The sequence below is a fragment of the Myotis myotis genome, unplaced genomic scaffold (genome assembly GCF_014108235.1).
Source record: "Myotis myotis isolate mMyoMyo1 unplaced genomic scaffold, mMyoMyo1.p scaffold_m19_p_18, whole genome shotgun sequence".
In the NCBI taxonomy this organism is placed as follows: Eukaryota; Metazoa; Chordata; class Mammalia; order Chiroptera; family Vespertilionidae; genus Myotis; species Myotis myotis.
In genome coordinates this window covers 30,638,771-30,655,367 of record NW_023416322.1, presented here as the reverse complement: position 1 = coordinate 30,655,367, position 16,597 = coordinate 30,638,771, and the positions used below count along the sequence as shown (strand labels likewise).

The window sequence follows — 16,597 nt, the reverse complement described above, 5'->3', positions numbered from 1 at the left end:
CAATAAATATATTTTAAATGAATGGATGCAAGATGCATTTTCAGTATGGAATGCTAATGATTATTGGTCGACAGTATGTGGTCTAGACCTTATTGGCAGAGAGCATAAGTTGGCACTTGCAGCATGGCAAAATATATGATTCAACAAGAATATTTTGGAGGCAAATAACATTAAGTAAATTACAATAATTATTTCAGGAAAGCATAAAATAGGACTAGAACTTCATGTGGAATTTGTTTTTTGCTGATTGACTCCATAAACTCACCATAGGCTTTTCCAGATCAGGTCTGGAAAGACTTTCAGAAGTGTTTTAAAAAGGATTAGCGATTCTCTCAATTCAAATAATGAAATTCTTCTAAGAATGACTACTTGAAATCACATTTTTGGTATGAAATGGGATGCAGTGGGATGAAAACGGCTGGTGGTATATGAGTACACAATTTGGAATGCATACTTCCACTGCCTATTTTCATGGTCTGGCGGTTTGAATGGAGTGTGTATATAAAGAGAAGGAATAAATAGGATCTGGATCTCCCCAATCTTGCACCAAGTACTTGATTTAACATTTGGAATGAAGCAAAAGAGTTTTAAAGAACCTTATTGTTTTGTGTAAAGCTTAAGGTGGTTTTTAAAAAATATATTTTTTATTGATTTCAGAGAGGAAGAGAGAGGGAGAGGTAGAAACATCAATGATGAGAGGGAATCATTGATCAGACCGTGACCTTCTAGTTCATAGGTCCATGCTCAACCACTGAGCCACGCCAGCCAGGCAGATGTGTGTGTTTTCAAAGAAACACCACCAAAAGTCCATCCCTTCCTCAGTCATCTGCTTCCCACCATCCTCCATATACTGTCCCCAAACATTTTGGAGTCGGGGAGCGGTGGGGAGGCAGCTAATCAGGGTCTGAGGACAGGATGATCCTCTCTGGATTGCATTGTGTGGCCACACTCATCTTGTAAGTACCATGTTGGGAGGGTTGTAACTGGGGGGTTAGGGACCACTGGGCTGGAGATCGGCTACCGAGGGAGCTGGTCATCAGGCCATGGCTGGGAGAGTCTGCCCTTGTTGAGGAATCAGCAACTGGGGCCATGGAAGCCAAGGGAGAAGGTGGTTTGGGTAGGGTACATACCTTCTTCCCAGTCTCCTCATGCATTGCCCGTTGCCTTTCCAAATAGTTCAGAAATGGCCTCTTGAGGTGACCCACACCGTGGGTATCAGAAGCTCGCACAGTTCTGGAGCTAATATTTGTGTATCGCTTAAAGAGCAACAATAGCCTCAAATATCTAAGGAAAATATTAACGTTGTATCATCTTGGGAGGTAATGAAGGACAAACTTCTTAGCGTCCTGGAAAAGAGGTTAGTTTTTGTTTGGGAAAAATAACAAGTGGATGCTCTTCAATGGACTAATCAATATTTTTGAGCCAAACCATCTCAGCCATGATTGAAGCAAAAAAAAGCACGGTTATTGAGTCCATGGTTTCTTAGAATCGAGTGTCTTGGCTGAGTGTAATCACAATGATTTCAAAGCCGCTTTTATATATGAATCACCCTGATAAGCAATCATGTGCGATTTTCAGGATCCAGAAGGATTCAGGGTATAAAATGGCTTTTAAAAGTTCTTCACTTAAGGCTGCCATAAGGCTACTTGGCTGAAGGTCTCTTGAGGAAGAGTGTCATTTTGCTGCCTTTGTTCCCATGACAGTGGTTGGTGTCACTGGGCCTCGCCATCTGGCCTGTGACATGAGGTTCCCCTCCTGATGAGGTGGAAGCCTTGAGTGCAAAGTGGGGACATTCCCCAAATTTCCCTCAAAAGTCCAGGCAAGTGACCTGGGGGGAACATTTCCTTTGGGAATCCCATTTTCCTCGCCCCCCCAAAATGCATATTCTTTAGAAATCTGCGTCTGAAGCTAATCATGCTTGATTTCATATTTTAAAATAACAAATGTTTTTACTTATTTATTTATTTATTTGCAGGCCCAGACAAACTTGATTAGAAAAGAAGCGCCCAGGCGGGGGTTAGGCTGAGCCCATGACGTGCCACACCCCTCAGCCAATGGAAAGGCCAGGACAGGGGGAGGGCGGAAGTGACGAGCCGTATCCCTCCGCGGGGCGAGAGGGTCGGTGGGGGGAGTCGGTGTCTCTCTCCCCCGCGCCAGCTCCTGTACACGGAGCCGCATTCCTTGGCCCTCCCACCCCCTCCCTCGGGGCCCCCCCGCCCCCATCGGGGGAAAAAAATCCATCCCAAATCACTCGCACACGAGGGAGGTTTCCTCGTACCCTCAGGGAGACGAGCTTTCAACGGTTCCCTCTTCTCCGTCTCCCCCCAAGCCCCCGTCCCCTCCCCTGCTCCCACCCCCTTCTCCCGGCGCCGAGTGCAGGTCCCTTTAAGGCGACGGCGCCTTCTCCGGGTCAGACTACCGGCGGCGACGACCACGGGAGGTGAGTGAGCGAGCCTTCTCTCTCCCCACCCCCTTCTCCCGGGGGTTCCGTTATCTTTCCGTTCGGCGAGGCGTTCGGAGGCGAGACAATGAGAGGGGGATGGGGCGGGGACGCAGGGTGGAGGCGGGGGGCCGGTGGCGCGCGCCCCCGCCCCCCGCGAGTGGCGAGCGGCGGCGCGGCCCGCGAGTGGCGAGCGGCGGCGGCTGGCGTGGGGGGCGGTGCGCGAGCGCGAGTGTGAGTGCGTGCGACCCGCTGGAGCCGCGCGGCGGCCGGGCCGGGAGGCCCCTGCCTGCCCGCCCGCCTGTCTGCCTGCCGGCGCCCCCGCCCCCCGGCGGCCGCTACGGCGCGCGCGCGCGCACTCGAGCCCCACGGCCCCGCACACCCGACGTCCACACGCACGCCCGGCGCGAGGCGTCTCGGAGGAGTGGGCGGTGCGGGCGCGGGTGCGGGTGCGGGCAGCGGCCCGCCGGGGAAGGGGCGGGGGTACGGGCGGCGGCGAGACGGCGGGAGGGGCGGGCGTGGGGCCGGGGGCGAGGCTGCGCTGGGGAGGCGGGCGGGGGCGGCGGCCCCTGGGGCGGGGCGGGGGGTGCCGGGCCTGCTGCGTTCCCCTCGCTCCTGGGGAAGCGGGGCGCTCGGCTGGAGTGCGGGGAGGAGCGGGTGATGGCTCAGCCCCCTGTTATGTAATCTCCGCCTGGTCCAGGAGCACATCCCGAGCCTCGGTGCCCGCGGTTAGTCTGTCAAGTCCCCTCCCTCGGCCCCACACTTTCCCGGGGATGGCGCCGTGACTTACAAAGTGGGATGGGGCGGAAAAAGATGTTCTGGTGATTCTACTCCGCCGCGGTGGGCGCCATGTTTCTCCCAGGGACTCTTTCCTCTGGATTCTTAGCCATCGACTCCGAAAAGGAGTGGTTTCGTGGACCCACCTGCTCTCCCTCCCTTCCGGGCGTTTTCCTGATTCCTTCTCCCGTGAGTCGCGGGATTCCCTCCCACTCGCGGGACGTGTCTCTGCTCACTAGTCCTGGACGTTCTTAGCTCAAAAAGGCCGCGTTGGAAAGAGCCCGGTCTCATTTTGGAGGTGGAGAGGGAGGTACAGTTGCGCTGTCTCAGACCAGCCCAGCGCTCTGCTTTCTTGTTTTGACACCTTCCACCGCAGCTCAGAACCCACATGTCACCTGCGATGGGCTTGTATCTCAAACTAAACTAAGAATTAACCGGATGACAAAGTAGCAGGGAAGGCCGCTTCCTGGTAAACGACATTGAACTTGGCGACACCCCTCTCCCCCCCCCTCCCCCACACTTGCTCTTGGGACTGGGGATTGGACTCTAAATTTGATCCATTTAGCACAATTCTTGGGGTTCATAAAAAGTAAGTTGGAAATGGCTCAAAGTGCAGTTTGGTAGGGTCTCATCCCCAAGACTGATGGCGAGGGAGGTGTCATCTCTACGTTTTTAACTGCTGTCCCTCAGTTGAGACTGATTAATGGAACTTCCACATTGGGAATTGTTGGTCTAGCTCTAGCTGCATGAAGGTGCTCAAAATAAAACCTTAAAACAAAATTGCAATCTGTGCCCTTGGTTTCCTGCTCCTTTCCTGTGTCAGTGTGTATCTCAAACTAAATGAACTAACGGAATGACTCTAGGGGTGAACAGGGTTTTGGTGTTTTCACCCCACCTTGAACCAGTGGTATAATCTAGGAAAGCGGTTCTGAAAGGATGAAAGGATGATCCACTGAAAAATGGGGATCTCCTCAGGCCCTTGAGAGCCAGGAGGTTGTAACTATTTCCAAAATAACACTAAAATGCTGTTTATCTTCTTCACCGACATTTGCACTCATGGTCCAAAAGCAAGGATGGGTAAAACTACTGTTGGTGTTTTAGCACAAAGCAAAGAAGTTGAGTGAAACGCTACAATCCTTACTTGAGAATGTCTTTGATGAAGCAATAAAAATGATTAATGCTATTAAATCTCAGACCTTGAGTCCTAGGGAGTATCATGCTAAGTGAAATAAGTCATTCAGAGAAACACAAGTGCAGTGGGTCCTCGGGTTACGCAGGAGATCCGTTTCTCCGCGCGACGCAATGCGATTTTCGCCGTAAGTCAGAACCCACCTACACAAGCACCTACGTCACTCACATGGAGCACAGACACAGCAGTAATGGAGTGAAACAGTAAAAAAAGTTTAAAAGAAAGATAATTCCTCACCTTTACTTGTGGTAAATAAATAATAAAAAACATAAAGCACATATGTACATACGTTGAAATGACGGAACTTTTTTTTTTATAAATAAATGGGAGATGGCCACGTAACCATGAAACGACGTACGTCAAGTCGGACGTAACCAGAGGACTGCTTGATACACATGATCTCACTCATGTGGATCTCACTCATGTGGAATCAGTTTATTAACTGATGAATGGAGTGGATCCAGAGACATGGAAGCATGGAACAGAGTGCGGAATCTCGGAGGGAAGGAGGGGACAGGTGGGTGGGTGGGAGGTAATCAACCAAAGAACTCGTATGCGGATATGCATAACCCATGGACACACCGGGTGGTGAAGGCCTGGGGTGGGGGGCGGGGGCAGGCTGGAGAGGACCAATGGGGGGAAAAGGGGGACTTATGTCATACTCTCAACAATAAAGATTAAAAAAAAAAATCTCAGCCCTAAACGGTTTATAGAGCGTCGGCCTGCGGACTAAAGGGTCCCAGGTTCAATTCTGGTCAAGGGCATGTACCTTGGTTGCAGGCACATCCCCAGTAGAGGGTGTACAGGAGGCAGCTGATTGATGTTTCTCATCGATGTTTCTAACTATCTCTCTCCCTCTCTGTAAAAAATCAATAAAATATTTAAATAAATAAAAAGTTGGACAATGAATAAATGGTCTATCATCCATTATTTTTTTAAAAAAAACAAACACCTCAGCCCTTGTGTTCAAATCTCTTTAATTTTTAAGTATCTGACCAAATGGGAAGTATGCTTACAGTACTTATGCTGCCTAACAAGGTCTGATCCATGTCATACGGAAAAGGACTTGTGAGCCTGAGTTGCGGAACAGCATTGTTTGTTTCATGGATCAGCAGTTTTACTTGAAAGAATGACTGACAGACTAGTTTTTTACACTTGAGTGGTGGATGTTTTCTTGAATGAAGTGAGCTTGTCACTTAGAGGAAAACAGTTGACATCATTTGTTACCAATGATAAAAATTTGAGTGAAATTAGAATTCTCAAATGTCGACATCTTGCCCAGCTGGTGTGGCTCAGTGGTTGAGTGTTGACCTATGAACCAGGAAGTCATGATTCAATTTCCTATCAGGACACATATCTGAGTTTCGTGCTTGCGCCCAATTAGGGGGCATGTAGGAGGGATATTTACTAACTGTAACCATGGGCGAGTTACTTAATCTCACTAAACCTCCGTTTTGACCTCATCTGTAAAATGTAGTTACTTAGGACAAAAAATTGTGAGAATTCACAGAGATAATGAATGTAAAGTGCATAATAATAATACCTGGCTATGTCACAGTAAAATAAAATATATTTCCAGATAATATTGAGTCTTTATTCTCCATATATGTTTTTGTTGAAAGTGAAGACCCCTGATTTAAATTACCCTAGAGCTGGTTGGTGCTTTGTATGGTACGACTTTGATAGATTCTTTGGCATTCTGGTTTGTGATACTAAGACATAGCCACAAAAACATTTTTACATGTAACTCTGGGGAGTCTAGGAGAACGGAAATAGACTAATGTTTTGCTAGTATTTAGCAGAGTTAAATGCAGTTAGACTAAAAATGGAATTTAGACCACATACAACTGTCCGTAAAGAAGAACTTTTATTGGGAGAGGGACTCCTAAATATTAAACCCTTTGGAAATAGGGAACTTATTGCTTACTTTAGTTGTGTTAGTAAACAGCATATAACTTAATATTTGGGTGCTTATTGATAGATTTGTTGTCACAAAAGTGGAAAGCGTTTTGTGTTTGGCAATAGTAGACAGATTATTAACTATTAAGAATCTATTATGAATACTACACGTAACAACAGATCCTTTGAGAGATAAAATGGGCTATGCAAAGGATTGGATAAATAAAAGCTTATTACAGGTTTAACAGTAATTCATTTTATAGCCATATTAAGGAGTCAGCCCTGTAGGTTTTCTGTAGTGAGCCCTTTTTAAAACTCCAAATTGAGGTAACTTGAAAACAAATGCCAGTTACCTTGGGCATTATTGTTTATTCCTCACCCTACAGGAAGAGAGTGATGTTCTTAAATTTTTTGTTTATTAAAACATTTTTCTTGTTCCAAGTGTTCTTTGTATATTGATTTATGAGCTATAAATTCACTAGCAGTGAATTGAAAATGTTAGATTCAGAATTTTTTATTCCTGGAATTGACTTTACAGCTATGAAAGAAACAGACAAATTAAAGGAATTCAAAGTGTCAGAACCAAATCTGTCTGGGGAGCTTTGGTAGAAAACAGGTGTTTTCCTAATCTTATTTGAGATGAAAACAGGTAAACATTTGCTGCCCGTTAAATACCTCAAAAGTAGACTGACAGATAAATCTGCAGGATTCTTTTTGCTGCTTTTTAAATAACATCATTTATAAAGAGGCTCTTTGTACCTTACCTTTTCAATTTTATAGGCTTTTAATGATTAGTTGATTATGTAGGACCTGAATATAAAATAGACTACCATATTTACCAGCATTTTAAGACATAATTCACTCCTCCCTAGAAAGGTCTGTACCTGGTAAACCCACATTATGGATGGAAGGATGAATGCCAAATACTTAAAAGACTGCAGGAATTGCTAATAGTCCTGTGTGAGCTGCAGTGTTGAGTAAAGCTTACCTAGTGAACAAAAATCATGCTGCTAGTACAATCTATACTAATAAAAGGGTAATATACTAATTAGACTGGGAGACCTTCCCGACAAAGCCATGGTGGCGGGGCCAAGGCAGAGGCGGTTCGGGGCGATCAGGCAAGGAGGGGAGGGCAGTTGGGGGTGATCAGGCCGGGGGGGGGGGGCAGTTGGGGACAAGCAGGCCAGCAGGGGGGACCAGTTGAGGGCAAGCAGGCCGGCAGTAGGAGGCAGTTGGGAGCAAGCAGTCCGGCGGGGGGAGAAGTTGGGGGCGATCAGGCTGGCAGGGAGGGCAGTTGGGGGTGAGCAGGCCGTGAGCAGGCCCTGCCAGGCAGAGTGGTTAGGGGTGATCAGGCAGACAGGCTGGCAGGTGAGCAGTTAGGAGCCAGTGGTCCCGGATTGCGAGAGGGATATCTGACTGGCAGTCAGACATCTCCCAAGGAGTCCCAGATTGGAGAGGGTGCAGGCCGGGCTGAGGGACACCCCCCTACCCCGTGCATGAATTTCATACACCAGGCCACTAGTCTATATATAAGCCTAAGCGACCATTACGATGGAACGACTGGTCCCTATGACGCGCACCTACCACCAGGGGGTAGATGCTTGACACAGGAGCTGCCCCCAGCCTGCAGGCCCCAATTGCTGATGGGGCCTGCCGGCCAACCTCCTGGTTCCTCCCCTGGCCGGCAGGCCCTGATCACCCAATCGGGGCCAGGCCCCTGGGCTGGGATGGGGAACCGGGGATGGGTGGCAGCAGATGTGACCCAGGGAGGCCAAGGGCTGGCTGCCTCCTCGGGGCCGGCAGACAACCTCCTGGGTCTCTCCCTCTGGCCAGCAGTCCCTGATCGGCCCACTACCCACCTGCCGCAGTGGTGGTTGGCCCCTTTCCCTGGCTAGCAGGTCCCAATTACCCAATCGGGGCTGGGATGGGGAACCGGGGGTGGGTGGCGACGGACAGGGGCAGGGAGGGAAGGAGGAGGCGGGGAACCTGATTGGCCCTGATCACCAGCCAGGGCTAGGGATCCCACCTGTGCACAAATTTCGTGCACAGGGGCGTGTGTGTGTGTGTGTGTGTGTGTGTGTGTGTGTGTGTGTGGCGCGTGCCTAATATGCTAATTATCTGACAGTTCGACCAGTCACTATGATGCACACTGATCCCCAGGGAGCAGACACTCCAACTGGTAGGTTATCTTGCTGCTGGTGTCTGGCCGGGCGAGACGAGCCAGACATGCCCTGGAGCCAACCATCCATGGTCCCTCCCTGGCCTCTAAAATATTTCTTCTAATTAATTTCCTTTCAATGTGCTTGAATCTGTGCACTGGGCCTCTAGTTTGTTACTATAAAATACAGAAACCATATATGTTACCAAGATGGCGAATAATGAATAGCCCTAGCCAGTTTGGCTCAGTGGATAGAGTGTCGGGCTAAAGGGTTGCGGGTATAATTCCAGTCAAGGGCATGTACCTCAGTTGCAGGCTTGATCCCCAGCCCTGGTCAGGGCAAGTGCTGGAGGCAACCAATCGATGTATCTTTCTCACATAGATGTTTCTCTCCCTCTGTCTCTCCCTCTCCTTTCCACTCTTAGAATCAATGGGAAAATATCCTCAAGTGATGATTAACAACAATAAAAAAGATGGGGAATAATGGATTGGGTTAATGGAGCATGGCAATGTCATCTTATTTTACACTACCTCTGACCCACCTTAGATTAATTTATTTTTTCTAATGTTAATTATTGTGCTATATCTTAAGAAATGTGCATACAATCTGTGTGAAAATTGCTCCCAGAAATAAGAAGAGGTTAGCAGAAAATTCCACCAACAAAGCTACCAGTTTGACTTAGTAAATGGCAAAAAGATGACAGAATATTATAGTATAAAATATCACAACCAAAATATGAGTTAGGTAGTTTTTCTCCCTGGCTTTTTTTTTTTTCCATTTCAGAGGTACAGTTGACCAAAAATTTAAGATATTTGAAGTATACATCATGGTGATTTTATAAATGTATACATTGTGAAAGGATTCCCCCTATCTAGTCAATTAACATGTCCATCACCTCACATTTATTTATTTATTTGTTTATTTAGAACATTTTAAGTTCTACTCAGCAAATTTCAGATATACGATACAGTGTTATCGACTATAGTCACCATATTATACATTAGATTCACAGACCTTTTCATCTGATCCCTCAGCTTTTTACTAATAAAATTTCATGTATGTACAAAAGGTAAAAATACTATAAGGAGTACCTATACCACCTAACATTAAAAAAACATTTTTTATTTATTGATGTGTGGGGTTTTTTTGAGAGAGAAAAGCATTGATTTGTTGTTTCACTTAAACATTCATTATGTGTTCTGCTGGGGATTGATCAAACCCACATTTTTTTTTTTAAGAGAGGGGAAGGGAAGGGAGTGCGGGGGGGGGGGGGGCGCAGGGGGGCGGTTGTGGAGAGAAATATCGATTGGCTACCTCCCATACATGCTCCTATGGGGCGGGGATTGAGCCTGCAATCGAGGTACTTGCCCTTGACTGGGAACTGAACCCAAGATCCTTCAGTCCATAGACTGGTCCACAAGCTAAGGCTCTACCACAGCCAAACTGGCTGGGACCAAATCCACAATTTTGCCATATCAGACGATGTTCTAACCAACTGAGCTACCCAGCCAGGGCATCAATGATGGCGAACCTTTTGAGCTCAGCGTGTCAGCATTTTGAAAAACCCTAACTTAACTCTGGTGCCGTGTCACATATAGAAATTTTTTGATATTTGCAACTATAGTAAAAGACATATTTTTTATATTTATTTTATATGTTTAAATGCCATTTAACAAAGAAAAATCAACCAAAAAATGAGTTCGCATGTCACCTCTGACACACGTGTCATAGGTTCGCCATCACTGGCCTAGATGAAACAATTTTTAATATATTGGCATATTTGATGTCTCTTTAAAAAATACCAAAATATCTGTATATTTGCTGAACCAGTTGAAAGTCATAGTCATAACATTTCCATTAAATATTTCATGTATCCGCTACATAACACTAATACCATTATCCTTTCTAAAAAATTCCCAAATGGCATCCAGTAACTTCAGGCATACCTTGGAGATAATGTGGGTTTGGTTCCAGACTGTCGCAATAAAGCAAGTCACACAATTTTTTTGGTTTCCCAGTGCATATAAAAGTTATGTTTACAATATGCTGTAATCTATTATAAACAGTAAATAGCATTATGTCTAAAAACACAATGTGCAGACCTTAATTAAAATACTTTATTGCTGAAAAATGCTAACCATCATCTGAGACTGTTAGAAAAATGGTGCCAATAGACTTGCTCAACACAGCGTTGCCATATACCTTCTACTTGTAGAAAATGCAGTTACCTGTGAAGCACCATAAAACAAGGTATGCCTGTAGTCTATATTCAAATGCTCCAGTTGTCTCAATGTTATTTATAGTTTTTTTATGAACCAGAATCCAATAAAGGTTCACGTGTTGCATTTTGTTATGTCTAGTTTCTTTTCACCAAGTTTGGTCTTCTCACTGTGTGTGTGTGTGTGTGTGTGTGTGTGTGTGTGTGTGTGTGTGTGTGTCTGTGGCATTGACATTTTATTTTTTTATTTTTTTTAAAATATATTTTATTGAATTTTTACAGAGAGGAAGGGAGAGAGATAGAGAGTTAGAAACATCGATGAGAGAGAAACATCGATCAGCTGCCTCCTGCACATCTACCACTGGGGATGTGCCCACAACCCAGGTACATGCCCTTGACTGGAATCGAACCTGGGACCTTTCAGTCCGCAGGCCAACGCTCTATCCACTGAGCCAAACCGGTTTTGGCGGCATTGACATTTTAAAGGAGACCATGTCATATATAACATTTCATATCCTGCATTTGTCTGATTATTTCCTTATAGAAGGTCTCACTTTCCGGATTTATCTCATTATTTCTTTGTGGTGCTACTTATTCCTCTATTGCTGTATTTCCTATAAATCGGAAGTTACATTTAAATGCTTGCTTTTGACATATGTAATACTTTCTACAATAAATATTTTAAAACATGCTTGCTTTTGATGGCCAGCCTGGCTCAGTGGTTGAAAGTCGACCTATGAACCAGGAGGTCATGGTTCAAATTCCAGGGCACATAGCTGGGTTGCGTGCTCAATCCCCAGTGGAGGGCATGCAGGAGGCAGCTAATCAGTGATTCTCTCTCATCATTGATGTTTCTATCTCTCTCCCTCTCCCTCTCTGAAATTATATATATATATATATATAAAATTTCCAGGAGAGTGTGTGTGTGTGTGTGTGTGTGTGTGTGTGTGTAAAATTAAGTTAAAGGTTTGGTGTGGAAAGAGATTAAACATGAGTAGAATGATAGTTCGGAAAGATCCTTACATTTTAGTACCACATATATAATAATTCCTGTCTTTGGTCAAAAATAGTCGAAAGGTGACTGTATGCCATGGATCGATCACTTGAAAGACCAAAGAGAATAATGGTGTTTCTTTCTTCAGCATCTTGGTGGAGATATTAAATACAGTATTTCATCATATTAATGAAGATTTCTTTTTGATAATGACAACTACAGGAAAGATGCTAAGTTTGCATTTTTCACTTTTAAAGTTTGACTGAAGTATTTAGGTTGATATCTATTGTAACATGGCCTATCTTTCCAACAGAGTTAAATTTTTGTAATCTGAGCTAGAGATGGTGAAATGAAAGTAATGATCATGTTCTGAGATAAGAGTCTAGGTCAGATAGCTCTATTTATTTTGAAGGAAAATTTTTTATAGATTGCTCAACATGTGTATGGAGAGTTTGCTTGCAGCTGGTCAGAGCTGAAAGAAGATTTTTAAAAACCATCTATAGAGGTTATCCACATATGTATTTATTCTTTTGGGTTTGATATTTATACATTAATCATCTGTTGCCTGTGACTCAGAAAGTCATACAGCAAGGAACAATGTATAAAATTAAGTAGTTAGGGCCATAGCTAGTGTGCTCAGTGGTTAGAAGGGTGCTAGGTTTAATTCCTGGTCAGGGGCACAAACCTGGGTTGCAGGGGATGCATTCGGAAGGCAACCAGTTGACCCAGTTAATGTGTCTCTGTCACATATTCTGTCTCTCTGTCTCTCTCTCTCCCTCCTCCCACCTCTCTACACTCTCTAAAAATCAATGGGAAAAATATCCTGAGGTGAGGATTAACAAAACAAAAGTAGTTGGGGGTGGGGAGTTCAGAGTGTTACCTTTTTCAGTGGAATTGGACTGGAAAATACAGTTGTGTGTAGTCTTGGCTCAAAGAATGACTGTGATATGGACTTGGTTTCTTTTTAATTCAATTTATGGCTAGCATTGTCTTTAATATATATAAATTAAATATGAAACTAAGAAAATTTACATTGGTATCTTAGATCTTTTTCTTTTTTTGCTCATTCCCCCCTTTGTGGTTTTGGGAAAACAAATAATTAAAAAGAATATTAGCGACTACTTAGAAGCAAGTTAATAAGCACTTTACCCATTATAACTGGGCACTTGTCTGTAGCTAGTTAACTCACTGGGGCATTGTCTGGATTTTTTAAACTTTCAAGAGAACAATGCCATCTAGTTGGGTATCTCGCAAACTAATGCTATCATATTGTATGGTCCTAACTACTTAACTCAGGTTGGTGGTTTTGCTTTGTTTTATTTTTGGCTTGGTGGTGTGGTGAAAATTTTACTGAGATACTAAGGGCTTGAGAACCTTTGCATTAAAGGCTTTGTTTGAACGTCGAGCAGTAATGCTACTCCCGTTCCAAGTCAAAGAAATTGACCTTTAGTCAACTAATATTGGAGGGCAGAATAGCAATAGCTTTGTTTACATTGCAAAGATGTAGACTTTGTTTTTAAAAGAAACACATAGCTGATGCCTGGCCCAAGTGGCTCAGTGGTTGAGTGTCGACCTATGAACCAGGAGGTCACAGTTCGAATCCTAGTCAGGGCACATGCCTGGGTTGTGGGCTCAATCCCCAATAGGGGATGTGCAGGAGGCAGCCGATGAATGATTCTCTCGTCATTGATGTTTCTTTCTCTCTCTCTCTCTCTCTCTCTCTCTACCCCCCCCCCCCGTGAAATCATTAAAAATATATTTACAAAAATTTAAAATAAAAGAAGCACATAGCTGACTTCAAAACTATGGGGGAGTACTAGACAGTAGTAGGGCTGGGACTAGTGTGAGAGAAATGAGATTCTCATCTTGGGTGTAAAATTTAAGAGGTTGCAAAAAGACTCAGTAATAAAGAAAATAGTATTTAATGTATAATAATTTTGGACCCTTGGAAATAGGGGAGGTTAGAGGACATGGTAGAGGGTAGTACAAGGGGATAGGTTACCAATGGATTCAATAGTCAGATTCAGTGTTTTGTATAAAACACTTTTTTTCCATTCTGAGGTCAATATCTTATTTTATTTCTTATTTTTTTTGTAGCATGGCGGACACAGACCTGTTTATGGAATGTGAGGAGGAGGAGCTGGAGCCATGGCAGAAAATCAGTGATGTCATTGAGGATTCTGTAGTTGAAGATTATAATTCAGTGGATAAAACTACTACAGGTAACAAAAACTCTTTGATCTTACATTGCTTAAGTTGACTTAATTGAAGGACATTTTTGTTAAGAAAGTGTGAAGTGGGGAAGGCATCCAGGGACACCTCATTGTGGCTGCCTTTATTTTCCAGTGTCTAATTTGTATGTGCCTCCATTTCCTCATACATAAAGTTAGACACACTGTATTGAATTCATTAAAAACATTGAGAGTTGTATTAACCAATATTTACCAAACATCTGGCAATCCTTTTACCAAATGATGTATAAATAAGAATACAACATTGATGATGTATGTCAGTGCCCATTTATGCATGCAGTCCAAAAACAAGTTCGCATAGTCTTGGCTTTTTTTTCTTTTACTTGAATTTAGTTTCATTTGTGAGATGAGCAGAATTTGCTTTGTATCTGCCTTCAAGGACAGTTTATAAACTTAGGCTTATTAGCTTCTCTTTCAAAAAGGTGATGTTGAAGGGTCAAGTTTTAGCCCTGAATTCAGAAAGTGGATGGTAGTCCTCCCCCAACCTCCCCTGCCAAATTGTGCCTGTTGCTCTCTTTATTTTTATCTTCCTTGCCTTGGGAACTGAAGATAGCATTGATTTGGGCTGAAACAGGACACAGTTTAGCATCTTGTGGATGACTTACTGTGCATGGTTATGAATACTGGTTGTGGTGCTAATAAAGCTTTAACGTCCCTAGAGGTTTGCTTGACCTGTAGAAGCAACACATTAAAATCCCGGTTTAGTGAGCTTGTGATTTAACTTCATTAATTAGGAAATGAGACGCAGAAAAGGTGGCATTGTGTTTAATTGGTGGAGTGAGGGACAAATAGGAGGAGAAATAGATCAACAGTTGGATTTACAAATAATGCAGGAAAACTTTTGGGCATAGAGACCTGCAGTAAGATGAAAGGGGAAGATTAGAACAGTATCCTTTAGTGTCAACTGTCCCTGCCTTCAAGTGACTGTGCCTCCCCTTCCCCGCAGTTTCTGTGAGCCAGCAGCCAGTCTCAGCTCCAGTGCCCATCGCTGCCCATGCTTCTGTTGCTGGGCACCTCCCTACATCCACCACCGTTAGTAGCAGCGGGGCACAGAACAGCGACAGTACAAAGAAGACTCTTGTCACACTAATTGCCAACAACAATGGTAAGTGGGATTATTGGGGAATTCCTCCTGGGTTAGAGGGAAGAGAGAATGTAAAAAGTCTTAGGAACAGCTAGCTGTACCTGTTTAGCTTTGTTTGGGTACTGATGTGGTGCTAGTAGTTGGAGAGTGAATTTAGTAATGATTTTCTGTTGGGGAAGTGATTCAGAAGGTGGTGCTGTTCCTTCTGAGTTAGTGCTGAATTGATGATGGTGTTTCAGGTCCGAGTGCGGTGGATTCTTGTTGCTGATAATTTCTAGGAGAAAAAATGTAAACCCAAAATTTGTAACTATTGAAGAAATCTGGGTTGAATTTTTGTTGTTGTTATGGTTTGATTGTTTGTTGTTGTTTTTTAATGAGAAGAGTCCCACTAGTTTGTTAATAATCCTCCCAGAGCAGATTTGTTTCATCTTTTTCTCTGGTAGATTCATTTGGTTATTGGGTCCTGGGTATGGAAAATAGGATAGGGCTGTTGTCTACCTGAAGGAAATGGTGAAAGAGTAGTGTTTTTAGTATATTTATTAACTAGAGAGACTATACAGTGTTGGTTTTTATTTCCTGTCTGATAACTATTTCTACACTCTGAAGATGAGTTATTGGCAAGTTATAGCTCAAGATTAAAAACTAGAATAAGCATCTTCATAGAATCACTGCATTGCTGCAAAGGACTTTATTCTTTTTATTTTTTATTGTTTAAAGTATTACATATATCTCCTTTTTCCCTCATCTACCCCTCCTCAGCCACTCCCACCCCCCCAGGACAAGCCCCCACCACTCCAGTGTCCATATCCATTGGTTATGTTAATATGCAAGGACTTTATTCTTAATTATTTTATTTAAAAATTAAATAGCTTTATTCATACAAGAATAATATGTGCATTATAGAAAAGGTAGGCAGAAAAAAATAAAGGAAGAAAAATTTTAAAACTATAATCCCACTTTCTGGATATAGCAATTTGTAACTGTTTTTCTATATATATATGTACTTTTGTATACTTCCATATGCTATATGTAGTGATTTACTTTTTTACAAAAATGGAACATACAGCTCTATATTACTCTTTGCCTGCTTTTTTTTTCTTCAATATGTAATAAATGTCTTCTCACTTTACTAAATATTTATCTGACATATTTTTGATGACTATTTCCCTTTGCTTGGTTAACTTTTATTAACAGTAGGTTGTAAGAGTATATATTGTTCTTTTAAAGAGCTATTGAACATCTCTGTCTTTCTATTCTCACATCGTTAGTTCTGAGAATATAGAACTAAATGTCAAAGATCATCACAATTTTAAGGATTTTGGTCAATTGTTTTTCCTGGATTGGAAATGTTGTGTCAGTTTATATTTCCATTAGAAGTGCATATAGCGTTCTTACTTTTGAATATAACCATTTATTTCCCTAATATTTATTACAGTTTCAATTTTTTGTGATTACAAATGACTGTGGTGAACATTCTAAGGCATTATATCACTATATAAGCATATCTGCAGTATAAAGTGATATTGCTATATCAGGCATTTCAAATTTGATGGACAGTGTCAAATTGCCCTAATTGGTGGCTTTA

General features: G+C 43.2%; 1 protein-coding gene across 4 annotated transcripts in view; it reads left to right on the top strand.

Moving 5' to 3' along the window:
- The first annotated feature begins 2,184 nt into the window (after positions 1–2,184).
- POGZ (pogo transposable element derived with ZNF domain) overlaps positions 2,185–16,597 on the top strand; it is a 39,707-nt gene continuing 25,294 nt past the window's right edge. Inside the window, exons 1-3 of one of the 4 annotated variants that reach the window (XM_036343612.1) lie at positions 2,188–2,440; positions 13,774–13,898; positions 14,875–15,033. In XM_036343612.1, the coding sequence (XP_036199505.1) occupies positions 13,775–13,898; positions 14,875–15,033 (283 nt within the window). In that variant the 5' untranslated portion in view covers positions 2,188–2,440; position 13,774. Of the gene's footprint in view, positions 2,441–13,773; positions 13,899–14,874; positions 15,034–16,597 lie in introns of all 4 variants that reach the window. The other 3 variants (XM_036343614.1, XM_036343613.1, XM_036343615.1) reach the window with 3 other exon arrangements.